Source organism: Clarias gariepinus, chromosome 1 (assembly GCF_024256425.1).
Source record: "Clarias gariepinus isolate MV-2021 ecotype Netherlands chromosome 1, CGAR_prim_01v2, whole genome shotgun sequence".
In the NCBI taxonomy this organism is placed as follows: Eukaryota; Metazoa; Chordata; class Actinopteri; order Siluriformes; family Clariidae; genus Clarias; species Clarias gariepinus.
In genome coordinates, this window is record NC_071100.1 from 12,725,001 (window position 1) to 12,740,540 (window position 15,540).

General features: G+C 40.0%; 1 protein-coding gene across 1 annotated transcript in view; it reads left to right on the plus strand.

The window, feature by feature from the left end:
* dusp22b (dual specificity phosphatase 22b) overlaps nucleotides 1–12,969 on the plus strand; it is an 18,843-nt gene extending 5,874 nt beyond the window's left edge. Inside the window, exons 4-7 of the mRNA XM_053503559.1 lie at nucleotides 5,587–5,636; nucleotides 9,655–9,729; nucleotides 11,849–12,020; nucleotides 12,365–12,969. Of these exons, the coding sequence (XP_053359534.1) occupies nucleotides 5,587–5,636; nucleotides 9,655–9,729; nucleotides 11,849–12,020; nucleotides 12,365–12,487 (420 nt within the window). The 3' untranslated portion in view covers nucleotides 12,488–12,969. The remainder of the gene's footprint in view (nucleotides 1–5,586; nucleotides 5,637–9,654; nucleotides 9,730–11,848; nucleotides 12,021–12,364) is intronic.
* Nucleotides 12,970–15,540: the final 2,571 nt, after the last annotated feature.

Here is a 15,540-nt window from a genome sequence, read left to right on the forward strand (position 1 = left end):
CCAAGAGTCAGCTGAAACAACATCGACACCAAAAGCAACATGCTCGACCAAACCGGACCGAGGGGAACCCAACGTGACCCAACCGGCACCGGCGAGGCCGAACACAAATGATAAGGTCTCAGAGGGCTCGGGTGCAGCGCTGGAGTCACCCGTCCTCTCGGCGATGGGTACAAGGGCGAAGAGCCGCCAACTGGAAGCAGCAGTCACTGCACTGTCACAGGGGGACGAGGCGGACATAGAGATGGAAGAGGAGCCCCTCTTCAAGACACCCAAAAGGAAAAAAGACCACAAGAGAGGAGGAAAAAAACTCCCCAAAAAAGACACCGAAACAGAATCAGACAGTGACGGCTACATATCGGACTCTGTGCTGATTCTCACTCCTGAGGAAGAAAGAATGCCAGTGGTTTACAGCGAGGAGTCCATACACAGCTTCTTAGAAAAGACAAAAGGAGGCTCAAAAATCAAACTGGAAGAACACTTCCCAAACAAGAGACAGTTCATTCACGACGTCAAATATTACAAAAAACACAAAGCTTTTATCGACCGGGAAATATTCAGGATAAAGAAATGGATCACTAAAATAAATAAAGAACTCGCTGAGGAGGACTTCTTAGAGTGATTTTACCTCCCTGCTGGACACTGGTATGTTTTCTTTCTTATACATAAGGCTGTTTTTTTTATCTATACACCTTTTAATGAATGGAATAAACATTGCGAGCTTAAATATTAATGGGGCAAGAACATATGAAAAAAGAGCAAAACTTTATGAACTATTAAAACAGAAACACATTGATGTGGCTCTACTGCAGGAGACACACAGCGACTTCAAAAACTCTGCGGACTGGTCAAAAGAGTGGGACGGGCTCGCAATTCTGAGCCACAACACACCACTGTGTGCTGGAGTCGCACTGCTCTTTGCTCGCAATTTTATACCGAACTCTTATACAGTAGAAGAATTTTTAAATGGGAGGCTTTTAAAAGTGAGAACTTTTTATGAGAATGAAGTTTTTGTTTTTATTTGTGTGTACACTCCCACCAAGGCAGTAGAGAGGATGATGTTTTTAGACAAACTAAACAGCGTCATTAATGACTGTAACTCTGCTGATATTTTAATTCTGGGTGGGGATTTTAACTGCACTACCGACAATCTGGACAGAAACCATAAAGAACCTCACATGGCCTCCCGTAAACGCATGTGGGAGATGATGGAGGCCCAGGACTTAAGTGATATATGGAGAAACTTAAACACAAAACAAAGACAGTACACCTGGGCCCACTCCGTAGATAACACACTCTCTCTGGCTAGACTCGATAGATTTTATTGTTTTAAACATCAACTGTCTTATTTTACGAAATGTTTTATTACCCCAGTAGGCATCTCCGACCATAGCATGGTGCAGTGTACAGTCAGTAGGAAAAACCTAAAACCTAAGAGTGCCTACTGGCATTTTAATACTGTACTTTTAGAAGATGCCAATTTTATTGAGTCTTTTACTTATTTATGGGCCAGTCTTAAATCACAAAAAGCTGATTTTAGCTCTCTACAGCAATGGTGGGATTTAGCTAAAGCACAAACAAAAGTTTTCTGTCAACAGTACACTCTTAATGTCACAAAAGACATTGTTAGATCAATGAGAGCTCTAGAGACCGAAATAGTGGAACTCCAGAGTTTGGAGACCACAGGAGATCGAGGAAATATTGAAAGCCTCAAAAACAAAAAAGCCGTAATGAGCGACCTGCTGGGCACTGCAGCACAGGGGGCGCTGGTCCGCTCACGTTTTAAACATGCTACGGAAATGGATGCTCCTTCCAAGTTCTTTTTTGGTCTAGAACAAAAAAATGGACAGAAAAGAATCATACATGCTGTGCGATCAGAATCAGGGGATCTCGTATCAGAGCCCACTGAAATTCGCAAGCAGACAAACAGCTTCTACTCAAAGCTGTATAGTAGTGAGTGGTCAGAAGCACATGCAATGGAGGAGACCTTTTTAAAAAATCTGCCCAAATTGTCAGAACAAACGGCCACAGACATGGCAACAGAACTGACGCTGGCAGAGATTCAGGAGGCTCTCCAAGGTCTGAAGAACGGGCGGGCGCCAGGTATAGACGGTCTCCCTGCAGAGTTCTACAAAACTTTTTGGTCAGTAATAGGACAGGATGTAGTAGAGGTGTTGCAGGACAGCGTGAAAGGAGGAAAGCTCCCGGTGAGCTGCAGGAGGGCTGTCCTGACCTTACTGCCAAAAAAGGGAGACCTGACGCACCTGGGAAACTGGCGCCCGGTATCACTGCTGTGCACTGACTACAAACTACTCTCAAAAGCATTAGCCTCAAGACTGACAAAGGTACTGGAGCAGATCATTCATCACGACCAGACGTACTGCGTGCCTGGTAGGTCCATCTTTGATAACATACATTTAATTCGCGATATTTTGGATGTCTCTAGACTTTTGGATTTAAAGACTGGTCTTATTTTGCTGGACCAGGAAAAGGCTTTTGACCGGGTTGAACACGAATATTTGTGGAAGGTGCTGGAAAGCTTTGGGTTCAACCCAGGTTTCACAGCCATGATCAAAACATTGTATAGTGACATTGAGAGTGTACTGAAGGTTAATGGTGGTTTATGTGTTCCTTTTAAAGTACACAGAGGTATTAGACAGGGCTGCTCTCTATCAGGCATGCTATATTCCTTGGCAATAGAACCTCTTTTATGCAAACTGAGAGATCAGCTTTCTGGTTTTAATATACCTCATTTTAATATTTTAACCTGTCTTTCAGCTTATGCCGATGATCTAGCTGTAATGGTGAACACACAGATGGATGTGACTTTTTTAACTGACGTTTTAGAAGATTTTAAGATTTTATCATCGGCTAAAATCAACTGGAACAAAAGCGAAGCTATTTTAGTAGGAGAATGGGGAGGCGAACAGCCCACACTACCAGGGGGTTTAATGTGGAAAAAGAGCGGTTTTAAATACTTGGGTGTCTACTTGGGTAGTGCTGAGTTTTTAAACAAAAACTGGGAGGGTATTGTTGAAGGCATAAAAGGCAGACTGAACAGATGGAAGTGGTTGGTCCCAAAAATGTCTTACAGAGGACGAGTGCTGGTCATCAACAACCTAGCAGCATCGTCCCTGTGGCATAAACTGGCATGTATGGACCCACCACCAAACCTGCTAGCGAGCATACAGGCCCTACTGGTAGATTTCTTCTGGGACAAACTGCATTGGATACCACAAAGCCTGCTTCACCTGCCTAAAGAGGAAGGAGGTCAGGGCCTGGTGCAGCTAGCCAGCAGAACTGCAGCCTTCCGTCTGCAGTTCATCCAGAGACTCCTCACCGGTGCCAGTGACGAAGGATGGAGAGCAGCAGCCTTCACACTCCTACGCACGGTGGGAGGACTCGGACTGGACAGATCTCTGTTTTTAATGGACCCCACAGCACTGGACACGACTGGATTACCAGTTTTTTATCAAAGACTTTTTAAAATTTGGAACTTTTTTAAAAAACAAGCAAAAGGAAACAGAACCTTACACTGGCTGCTGGAGGAGCCCCTAGTCTGTGGAGGACATCTAGACATCTCTAGTGAAACCACCCCAGCACTATCCAAGACCCTGGTCTCCGCAGGGATCGTCACACTCCGGCAGCTGGTAAACATCACTGGAACAGACCTGTCTCGAGCAGAGGACTTGGCAGCACACATGGGACTCCGGTCTCAACGGGTCGCCAACCAACTCCTGCATCGATGGAGAACCACCCTAACGTCGGAGGAACGAGTTAAGCTGATGGAATATACAAGAAACGAGACCAGCGCTACAGAAGAGGAACCCTTTCCACAGCTAATCATAACTCCAGACCTAGAGGGATACGGCGGCCCCCTCCTGGAGCACAAGGGTGAGGACGAGATGAACTTTGAGACAGTGTCTGGTAAGGTTCTGTACAAAGCTTGTGTGAAGGTTTTAAACAAGAAAAAACTGAATGGGAGGGTGGACACCCCATGGCGCACTGAATTGGGTTTTAATAATGATATTAAACCAGAGTGGAGAGCACTGTATAAACCACCATTAACCAAAAAGTTTGCTGACCTCCAATGGAGGATTTTACACGGAATTGTCTCTGTGAACTCTTTTATCTCTATTTTAAATCCAGAAATAACACAAGAATGCCCCTTTTGTTCACAGAGAGAAACTGTTTTTCATGCTTTTATACATTGTTCCAGATTGTCGCCCTTGTTTAACCTTTTAAAACGCATCTTTTTACCACTGCATGTAGATTTTAATCACCAGTTTTTTATTCTTGGTTTTAAATATGTCCGGAGAAAGAGTTTTAAATGCCAGCTTATTAATTTTACCATTGGTCAGGCCAAAATGGCAATATACATAAGCAGAAAAAATAAGTTGGCACAAAGCACAGACTGTGATCCCCAAAAGATCTTCTCCAGACTTATTAAATCAAGAATTTTAATCGATTTCAATTTCTACAAAAACATGAAAGACATGGACATGTTTAAAACAATATGGTGTTGTGGAGAGACCCTGTGTTCAGTAGAAGATAATGAACTAATCTTTACACCAAACTTAAACTGAAAAAAAAACACAAAAAAAAAAAAAAAAAAAAAAACAAACACAACAACTATGAATGTTTAAAAGAATAATTACAATGTCTAAAAAATGTCTTATTTATTTATTTATTTGTTTATCTATTTACTCACTCATTTTTAACCAATCTATCCTCATTCTATTTTTATACAACAAAATTTGTAAAATAAAGGATCGTAAAAAGTCAAAAAGTCTCTCTCTCTCTCTCTCTCACTCTCTCTCTCTCTCTCTCCCTCTCTCTCCCTCTCTCTCTCTCCCTCTCTCTCTCTCTCTATCTCCCTCTCTCCCTCTCTCTCTCTCTATCTCCCTCTCTCTCTCCCTCTCTCTCTCTATCTCCCTCTCTCCCTCTCTCTCTCTCTCTCTCTCTCTATCTCACTCTCTCTCCCTCTCTCTCTCTCTCTCTCTCTCTATCTCCCTCTCTCTCTCTCTCTCCCTCCCTCTCTCTCTCTATCTCCCTCTCTCCCTCTCTCTCTCTCTCTCTCTCTATCTCCCTCTCTCCCTCTCTCTCTCTCTCTCTCTCTCTATCTCTCTCTCTCTCTCTATCTCCCTCTCTCTCTCTCTCTCCCTCTCTCTCTCTCTCTCTATCTAACCCTCTCTCTCTCTCTCTCTCCCTCCCTCTCTCTCTCTCCCTCCCTCTCTCTCCCTCTCTCCTGCTCTCTCTCCCTCTCTCTCTCCCCCCCTCTCTCTCTATCTCCCCCTCTCTCTCTCTCTGATCCCCACGCATCAATGAGACATGATAAACTCAGCTTCACAGTGTTTTTATTATTAATTGCCAAGACAAGACACACATATTTAATCAGCTGCCCGAAGCGAGGCGGTGTCCGTGGCGGAGCAGAATGCGTGTGAAGGGATTATGACGAGTGGGAGGATGAGTGGAAGCTCATTAGAATACTGCTTTTCGATAAAGCGTAACGACTGCACGTGTCTCTCTCTCTGTGTGTGTGTGTGTGTGTGTGTGTGTGTGTGTGTGTGTGTGTGTGTGTGTGTTTAGGAGATGACCTATCTGTGCATCCCTGCTGCTGATCTTCCCACACAGGACCTGTGAGTACCGAACCTACCAGTACTAAACAGGTCCAGAAATAAATAAATAAATAAATATAAAAATCCAAGGATCCTCTTGTATGCCAGCTCTGGTTACTCTGGCAACCATGAAGGAGGGAGAAAACACACACACACACACACGAATGTAGCCGAATTCAAGAAATCGATAAAATTACCTAACACATGGCAAGAGTAAATATTCTAGGAGTAGATTAAGCGAGGCCAACCAGGTACATCGTAGAAAATAAACACACACACACACACACACACACACACACACATACACCACTTCCTCTTGGCTCAGGAAGGAAGTTGTGAGTGTGTGTGCTGCTGCGCTGCCTGGTCCCCGCTGTGCCTATATTTATAAGCGTGAACCCTGCGGAACCCTGCGGAGCCCTCAACACACCCCAGTACGAAACCCACTCCGTCTAACAACAGCACACACACACACACACACACACGCACGCACGCACACTGCGCTTTCTCATCCTGAGTCTGTCAGAACGACACACGCACACATCGAAACACGGCCCCACCATGTCGTCTCATCCATATATACAGTCTTAAGCAAAAGTTTAGGCACCCCTTGATAAATACCAGATTTGGGAGATTTGTTTACTTGAAAAGGTGTTGACGCGATTTCTTAATATTATGCACAATATTTTAAAGTTTTTTATTTATTTATTTTTTGTTGCATTAAACGTAACTATGCATCAATGTTTGCTGAAACTATTGTGCATTTTCTTTCCCCCTAAGAGACCGCGTTAACATCTTTTTCATTCAAAAATCACCAAAATCTGTTAATCAAGGGGTGCCCAAACTTTTGCATAAGACTATATACTGTATATGGATTAGAAGTGCAAATAATAGTGTGTATACATCAGAGCAAATATGATATAGCAATGTACATGTGCAGAAGCTAATGAACTAATCCTATAGAGGCGTTATTGGTGAATTCGAGTCAGCCTCGTGAGACCTGAGCCACCTTGCTGCTCTCTCTCTGGTCCATCTCATTCCAAACCAGGTGATTGTGGAGGTCAGGTCGTCTCATGCAGCACCTTCTTGGACAAATAGCCCTTAGGTTAGGTGTGTTTGAGACAATCCTGGTCCTGTTGGTCAGACTAAGGTCAGACCAGATGGGATGGCTTGTTCTCTACCAGAATGCTGTGGTGGTTTAACGTGCACCTCAATTTTGACTAAGTCACCAACAGTGTCACCATCACACACCACCTCTACCTCCTCCTCCTCCCCGCTTCACACATTCAGGAACCACCTGCTCACCCTCTCTACGTCTGACAAAGACACGGCGGTTAGAACCATAAATCTGAAAAGCCTTGCAGGTGACGACCTCGTGAATCTGATGAGAGAATGCAATAAGTGTGCCAAGCTGTCATCAAAGCTAAAGGTAGCTACTTGGGAAAATCAACCATATAAAACATATTCAAGGTTTTTTTTTTTTTTGTTTACTACATAATTTTATATGTTTTCTTTCATAGTTTAGATGTCTTTAGCATTAATACCCATCCATCCATCCATCCATCTAGGAACCTTTGTAGTCCAACTTGGGACCATGTGAATCAGTGGTGACTGCTGTATTTATTCCAGTTTTTACAACAATGGTAGGAAAGTTGACCCCCAGCCAACAATCACATGTGCATTCTGACACTATAGGCCATTTGGGATTGCCAGTTGGCCAATGGATGTGTTTGGACTGTGGGAGGAAACCAGAGAACCCGGAAGAAAACCCGCCAAGCACGGAGAGAAGATGCAAACTACATGCACACAGACCCTGAGGCAGGAATCAAACCCGGACCCCGGAGGTGTCGAGGCAACAGCGCTAGCCACTAGGCCACCATGCCACCATATATATATATATATATATATATATATATATATATATATACATACACACAGTGGTGCAAAAAAGTATTTATTCAGCCACCACTTGTGCAAGTCACATTCAAGAAAATCACATTGTAGGAATTAATTTAGGAATTAATTGGTAAATTCCTCTGTAAAATAAGTATTTGGTCACCTACAAACAAGGAAGATTTCTGGCTCTCACAGACCTGTAACCTCTCCTTTAAGAGGCTCCTCTGTCCTCCACTCGTTACCTGTATTAATGGCATCTGTTTGAACTCGTTATCAGTATAAAAGACACCTGTCCACAACATCAAACAGTCACACTCCAAACTCCACTATGGCCAAGACCAAATAGCTGTCAAAGGACACCAGAAACAAACTTGTAGACCTGCACCAGGCTGGACTGAAGACTGAATCTGCAGTAGGTAAGCAGCTTGGTGTGAAGAAATCAACTGTGGGAGCAATTATTAGGAAATAGAAGACATACAAGACCTTGATAATCTCCCTCGATCTGGGGCTCCAGGCAAGATCTCACCCCATGGGGTCAAAATGATCACAAGAACTGTGAGCAAAAATCCCAGAACCACACGGGGGACCTAGTGAATGACCTGCAGAGAGCTGGGACCAAAGTAACAAAGGCTACCATCAGTAACACACTGCACCGCCAGGGACTCAAATCCTGCAGTGCCAGACGTGTCCCCCTGCTTAAGCCAGTACATGTCCAGGCCAGTCTGAAGTTTGCTAGAGAGCATTTGGATGATCCAGAAGAGGATTGGGAGAATGACATATGGAACCAAAATAGAACTTTGTGTTTGAAGGAGAAATAATGCTGAGTTGCATCCAAAGAACACCATACCTACTGTGAAGCATGGGGGTGGAAACATCATGCTTTGGGGCTGTTTTTCTGCAAAGGAACCAGGACGACTGATCCATGTAAAGGAAAGAATGAATGGGGCCATGTTTAGTGAGATTTTGAATGAAAACCTCCTTCCATCAGCAAGGGCATTGAAGATGAAACGTGGATGCGTCTTTCAGCATGACAGTGATCCCAAACACAACGCCCGGGCAACGAAGGAGTGGCTTAATAAAAAGCATTTCAAGGTCATGAAGTGGCCTAGCCAGTCTCCAGATCTCAACCCTATGGAAAATCTTTGGAGGAAGATGAAAGTCCGTGTTGCCCAGCGACAGCCCCAAAACATCACTGCTCTAGAGGAGATCTGCATGGAGGAACGGGCCAAAATACCAGCAACAGTGTGTGAAAACCTTGTGAAGACTTACGGAAAACGTTTGACCTCCGTCATCGCCAACAAAGGGTTTATAACAAAGTATTGAGATAAAATTTTGTTATTGACCAAATATATATCATTTATTTTAAGACATGAAGGTCAGCTGTTCTGAAATAATTCTTACAAGAACAGTATTGTGTCCAGTGCATTCGTAAAACCCATCAAACACCATGATAAAACTGTCTCTCATGAAGATCTTCCCAGGAAAGCAAGACCAAAACTGACCTCTGCTGCAGAGGAGAAGAAATCACCAATTCACAACCAGCACCTCAGATTAGAGCCGTTATGAAGGATCTTAATATCAACTGTTCACATATGAAATCATTGCATATTTCGGACGCCTTCGGTATTGTTTTACAGTATAGAAAGAAAAAAAAATCAGGAGCGACCATGGAGTTAGAAGGTATGTCTTACGCTTCGATCGCTTCTGTTCATTGCCCGCTAGTTCATTGATGAGGAAAGACAAACATATATTGCTTCGTAGCTTAAACACGTTGGCTCTCAAAAACGAAAATGGCATAATTCCTACGGTTAATTCACATGAAGCATGACAGATATGCTCTCTGGGAGCCCCGCCCCTCTTATCTGTTCTCACACCTATAAACAAGGTGCTACATTCTCAACGATCAGTTATAAACCATGACACTGGATAGTTTTTCCCAGTTTTCCACAAGACAGGATTCCCCTCCAGCCTGTGAGCTGTGTTTGTAAGACATGACTTTATGATTCTCAATGTTTATTATGGTTCCTATATATAAATGCATCAAATATAAACAGGGGATATTCTGTTTCTCTTTCTTATATATACACTGTATCTCTCTCTCTCTCTTTCTCTCTCTCTTCCTATGTGTGTGTGTGTGTGAATGCAGGAAGAAGCATTTCAAACAGAGCATCATGTTTATGCATGAGTGCAGGCTGAAAGGAGAAGGATGTCTGGTCCACTGGTAAGTGTGTAAGACCTCGATTACTTTTTAATACATCGTATATCCAATTTCTCTCTCTCTCTTTCTCTCTCGCTTTCTCTTTCTCTCTCTCTCACACACACACACACACACTGTGTGTCTCATGGCAGTCTCATTACTGTGGGGTGGGCGAGTCGTTCACCACCAACGCCTCCCAAATCGGGTGAGTGTGTTGTGTTTCTCAGAAACTCCACCGTTTCACAGACACCCCCCAAAAAAATGAAACAAATGAAATTTGACCTTTAATCTTAAGCAAACATGTCGAATTACTGGAAAGGGGCTAAAGAAAAGTTCACTAATGAGAAAGAGTTGCAGATTTGTTTTCTAAAGCTCACTTTGTAGGCGACGCAGCCCCGATGTGAGAGCGATTATCGCTATAATAACTACAGCAAGTTATAATACCTGTTCCATGTGCCAGTGGTATTATATAGTATAAAGAACGGTTGTACGGGATTAAGGCTGCTTAATTATGATATGCTTGATCTAATTTAGAAAGAAAAACTTTTAGAATTTTTAGCAACAACACTTGGCCGGAAATGAAACACGCCATTATAAACACTGTACAGGCATTTACTCAGCTCAATCAATAATAGGAAATATTATATCACAATATGTAACACAGTACACATCACACGGTTGTATTTCCCAATAAACTGCCAGCAAAACTGTAATGCTGCATTAAAAAAAAAAAAAAAAAAATTACCATAATGATACATTAATTTTTAGAAAAATGACCAAACACTTAAAAACAGAAAATCAAACAGAAATATAATTTAAAAAAATTTATAAGAATTAATATTAAATACAAAATTCCAGTCAGGGTTCATAGTTTCTATTATGTTAATATATTTATTAAAAAAAAGAAAAAAAAAGTATATATATATATAAATATATATATATAATATTTTTTTTTATATATGCAGTTTATTATAACATACTGTACAAATATTTGACTGTAATTAAATTCTGCAGTAAATAAGAAGCCAAACACTGATATCATTATTAGAGCACAATGTATTTATTATATTATATTATATTATATTATATTATATTATATTATATTATATTATATTATATTATATTATATTATATTGGAAGAGGTGGTCAAATATCACAACACAGTTATAAGATATTTAAAAAATATATGTTTATTTCTTTATATGTTGCAAGTTTTCTTTTTTTCTGGCAACTGACTTTTTTCTTACAGTTGATGTGACACAAAATAATAATAAAAAAAAGGATTACACTTGGGATTTGGGGGAAATATATATAATAGATATACAGTAGCAGTGCATTCAGATAGTTTTAACTAAATTTTATTAGTTAAATAATAATAAAAGCCGATGTAAACCTGTATGTCTAATCTCTGAATTTGATATTTGATAAACATTTAAGAAAATATGCACCTAAATAATTTCAAGGAGAAAATGAAATAAGAAGATAAATGTCTTATATATTTTTGCTCATGTTTTTGGGTTGAAATTCGACTAAAAGCACTAGAATTAGATTTCATTTATTTCACACATAAAACTCCACAATCACAAAGGTGTAAAAACAGGTGTTCTAAAGACATATATGAAATATCCCAGGTGTTCAGAGCCATCACTTAGTACTTGGTTAAAGCACCTTTGGCAGGAATGAGAACCTCGAGTCATGCACACACTCGGTTCTAGCACAGGAACATCCTACTGTACAGATTGTGCTTGTTGTTGTCATGTGACCTACTAAAAATCAAGCAATTATTATCAAGTCAACATTTTCCTGATGTATACAGAAATCACTGTTTACATGCAAATCGATCAAAATTCCTGGAGACACTTCTAGTCTGAAATATTATTTTTAGACAACGAGCTGAAATTTTTTTTTTTTTAATTTGAGGAAGTGGAATTTTTCATTTCACAGCGTTCTAAGGTAGCTGGCGTTTGTGTGAACCCTATTCTTAGACCATACACAATTTGCATGTTTTTTTAAATTTTTTTTTTACCTTTTTGTTCTGAGCCCTTTCCCAGGAGCTTCATGACGGAAACAGGGTGATTTGAAACCATTTAAGTGAAAGTGCTGTGTGCATTTTTTTTTTTTTGCTTTTCCTCCTGCCGTGTAGTCTGGCGGGTGTGTCTCGCAGCGTTACGCTGGTCGTGGCTTACATCATGACAGTGACGGGTCTGGGCTGGCAGGAGGCGCTGGCAGCGGTCAGGGTGGCACGGCCCTGCGCCACGCCCAACCCCGGCTTCCAGAAACAGCTGCAGGAGTTTCAGAGCACGCAGGCGGAAGAGGTGACACACACACACACACATCATGCGTTAATGTCACATCTGACACTGACTCACAGGCTTACAGGTGTCCGTATGGGAGAAACTGAAACGTCTGCTTTCAAGCATCAGTTAATATTTTTCATCTTGATTCACACAACCAGTACTTTAGATTTCAAGGAATCCCTGAGTTCGACTCTCATTTCTTTAATTTAAGAACAAACGTTTGCCTTGTGACTCTGCTTTACATGGTTGATTAATTTCCTAGAACAGCATGACATAGGGCTTCATTACCTATTCCATGACAACACTATAGATCAACTGCCTTGAACTGTATGAAATAATGTCATCTTCGTATCCGGTTTCAGTTCCGGGCTTGGCTGAGGAGGGAGTATAAAGATTGTCCCTTTAATGATGAGGAACACGTACGCAACTTGCTGGCTCAGGCCTCCAGCAACAGCACAGAACCCGCCGTGTCCATGAATGCGTGAGGACGGAGCGCTCGGAGCTGTCCACCGTCGTCACGGCGATCACTGTGCTGCTTCATAGGGGGACAGAATGTCAGCCTGCGTCTTCGCGCTTCTTATCTCACGGCCGCTTCCTTTACGTCCTGGCCTTACAGCTGTACTTTAACTTATTGCCTCTTTTGTACATAAACGATGCAGATGTTTTTACTGGAATAAATCTGATTCATGTCGGAACGCAACACAATGACTGTTAGTGATTAATCTCTATTTAGCCATACACATGATTAAAAAAAAAAATCCCCACGCTAATAACTCGTTCATGGAGGATGTGCCTTTAAAGCATGAAACCATTATCTCTTTGCTTTTTTTTTTTTTTTTTTCCAATTTCTAATACAGTCCACTCAGTGCAGGAGAAACATTGGACTGTTGGATAGGTTATAAAAAAAACTAATTAAATTAAACTTTATATATATTTTTTTATGGGTTTTTATTTATTCACTAAGGAAGTGTGGGACTTAGTTCTTTGACCCACTTAGGTTTTCATCATATTATCACTTAATCTTTTCTGTCTTTTTTTTTTTTTCAAAATTATGTTTTAAATTTATCTCTATAAAGATAGACTCTTTTTGTAATAAAGTAAAAGGCATCTTTATATCTTTATATATACGTTTAAAAAGTTTTACCTAAAAAAAAAAAAAATAAAAACACCTGGAGAAAATCTAATAGTGCAACAGTATTCTACTGTCTGTCTGATTGACAGACTCGAGAAAGTAAAGCCCTCCCACCCAGAAACCACAGCCTGTTATGCTCATATTAAAGTGATTGTCTGTGACATCATGACATGTGTCTCAATACTGAAAAAAGTGAAAACATCTCGAGCCACGCCTCATTTCTTCATATTAAAATAAATAAAATAAAAAAAAAAAATGTAAAGAAATGTTTTACTGTGACAGGCTGTTAAATTGTAGCTATGTTTTAGGAAAAGTGCCTAAAACATACAATTTAATGTAACAACCTCGGCAGCGACCTCATTTCCCCTCTCGTGTGTTCCAACCAACTCAGCATCAGCAGTATAATAATCACCAGCCTGATCATCTGTCATCATCTGCACCTGTTTCTCACTGGTTCATGGCATAATGGTTAGATAGTTTCTTGTGATTAAATGATTCATAGGTCACTGTGTGGCTTAACAAACAGATAAGGTTTCTATGAAACTGCTCAGGTACAGGGACTGGGCTAAAAATAAGAGACAAACGCTTACCAAAAATCAAGAGGAAAGAGGGCTCTTCGGGAACCCTGGAGAACCATTCCTCAAGAATGTATTAAAAAGACGAAAAGGTCTGGAAGCAAAATGTGAAGAAGTGGGGAAGGGGGCCTATAGAGCACTTGAGTTTTAGCAGTTTTAAAGTGTCTGTTCTTAAATTGAACACTTCTACAGTTCATACAGCTTTTTATTTAATCAATTTTACAGTCAAATCCAGTAAGTGCTTATACTATAGAAATTAACAAAAAGAAAAACTTTTTCCAGTCATTATAGAGAAAAGATGACTTGTTATAAACATCTAAAATAAAATATAAAATATCACATATACTTTATTGACTTATTATTTACTTAGTACTGTAAATTAAAATTAATATAAATGATTATTTATAGCTCAATAATAAAATATTTCTACTGTATTTATTTATTAGAATTATGTGATTCTTCATCTGCATTCCCATCCACATCATCAAAGGGTTTGAAAACAAGCTCTACACCTTTGATCTAAAAAAAAAAAGTCAAGCAGGAGGTTTGAGGAAAGAAAAAAAAACATAATCTCATACTCTTACCCGGATCTTCATTCCTTACATCATTGGTTTTTTTTTTTTGTTTAAAAAACAAAAAAACAAACAAAAAAAATTGCCTTCCATCAAGACCAACTGAGTGTCTTTAACATGAAAACCTTAGAACAGCTCCCAGATGTTTTGTGAATCACTAACAGTGCTTGTGTTGAAGGATTGTGACTGTTTTAAAGAATTATTCTCACACTCTTGCACTTTCAGTAAGTGCTTTACAAGTTCCTACACTGGGAACACATGACACAGAGGAAGGAGTTCACCCTGCGAGGAGTCCACATTCACCCCAGGATTTCCTACCCACTGGTGTGTTACACAGAGGTGGAAGGAAACCGGAAAACCTGGAGGAAACCTACAGAAATCCACTGAGAACATAAACACTCTCCTGGAGTAGTGTGTGTGTATTATCAATTATTGGATTGAGATTATGTCAGTTAATTTTCCGTTTAGTTGTGAAGATGATTATCTGATATCCTTTATTTATATTACTGAAAATGAAATGTGTGAAATGATAAAATCACATGTCTTACTGACAGACAGGTAGACAGATATATAGATAGATAAATGGGTTACTCATTGAAGGAGTGTTTAATTAAATGATAGACATAAATATATGGACCTAGAAGGAGATGCTTTGACTGAGTAACTGATTAATAAAAAGTGGCATAAATTTGTGGCATAGATGATAAATGAGTAAGTGATAATTATGGACTTTTTCATGTAAACATTTTCAGTGTTTCATCTGCATTTTCATACACAAGAGGAGTCTAAAAACTAGCTCTACACCTTTGAATAATAATAAAAAAAAACAATAATTTAAGCAGGAGGTTGTCCACATTTTCCTATTTTCAAAATTCCCCAAACATTTTTATCTATACCTTTTATTCTTGTTTGTTTGTTTAAAAAGAAAACCTGAAAAAGAAAAACTTTTTAAAGCTTTTTATGAAAACCAACTGGAGTAAAGATGATTATCTGATATAATTTATTTAAATTATTAAAAAACAAAATTATAAAATTACATGTCCTGCTGATAGATAGATAGATAGATAGATAGATAGATAGATAGATAGATAGATAGATAGGAAAAAAGAGAGAAAACAAACTCAATAGGGAACCCATCCTCATTTGGTTAATAAGGAGTCCACTACTGAGCAACAGCAGTCACAAGTCCTCAGAGAACAGCTGTCTGCATCAGCCGAGACAGTGTCTTTATGGTAAAGTGTGACCGTCCACAGTCACCA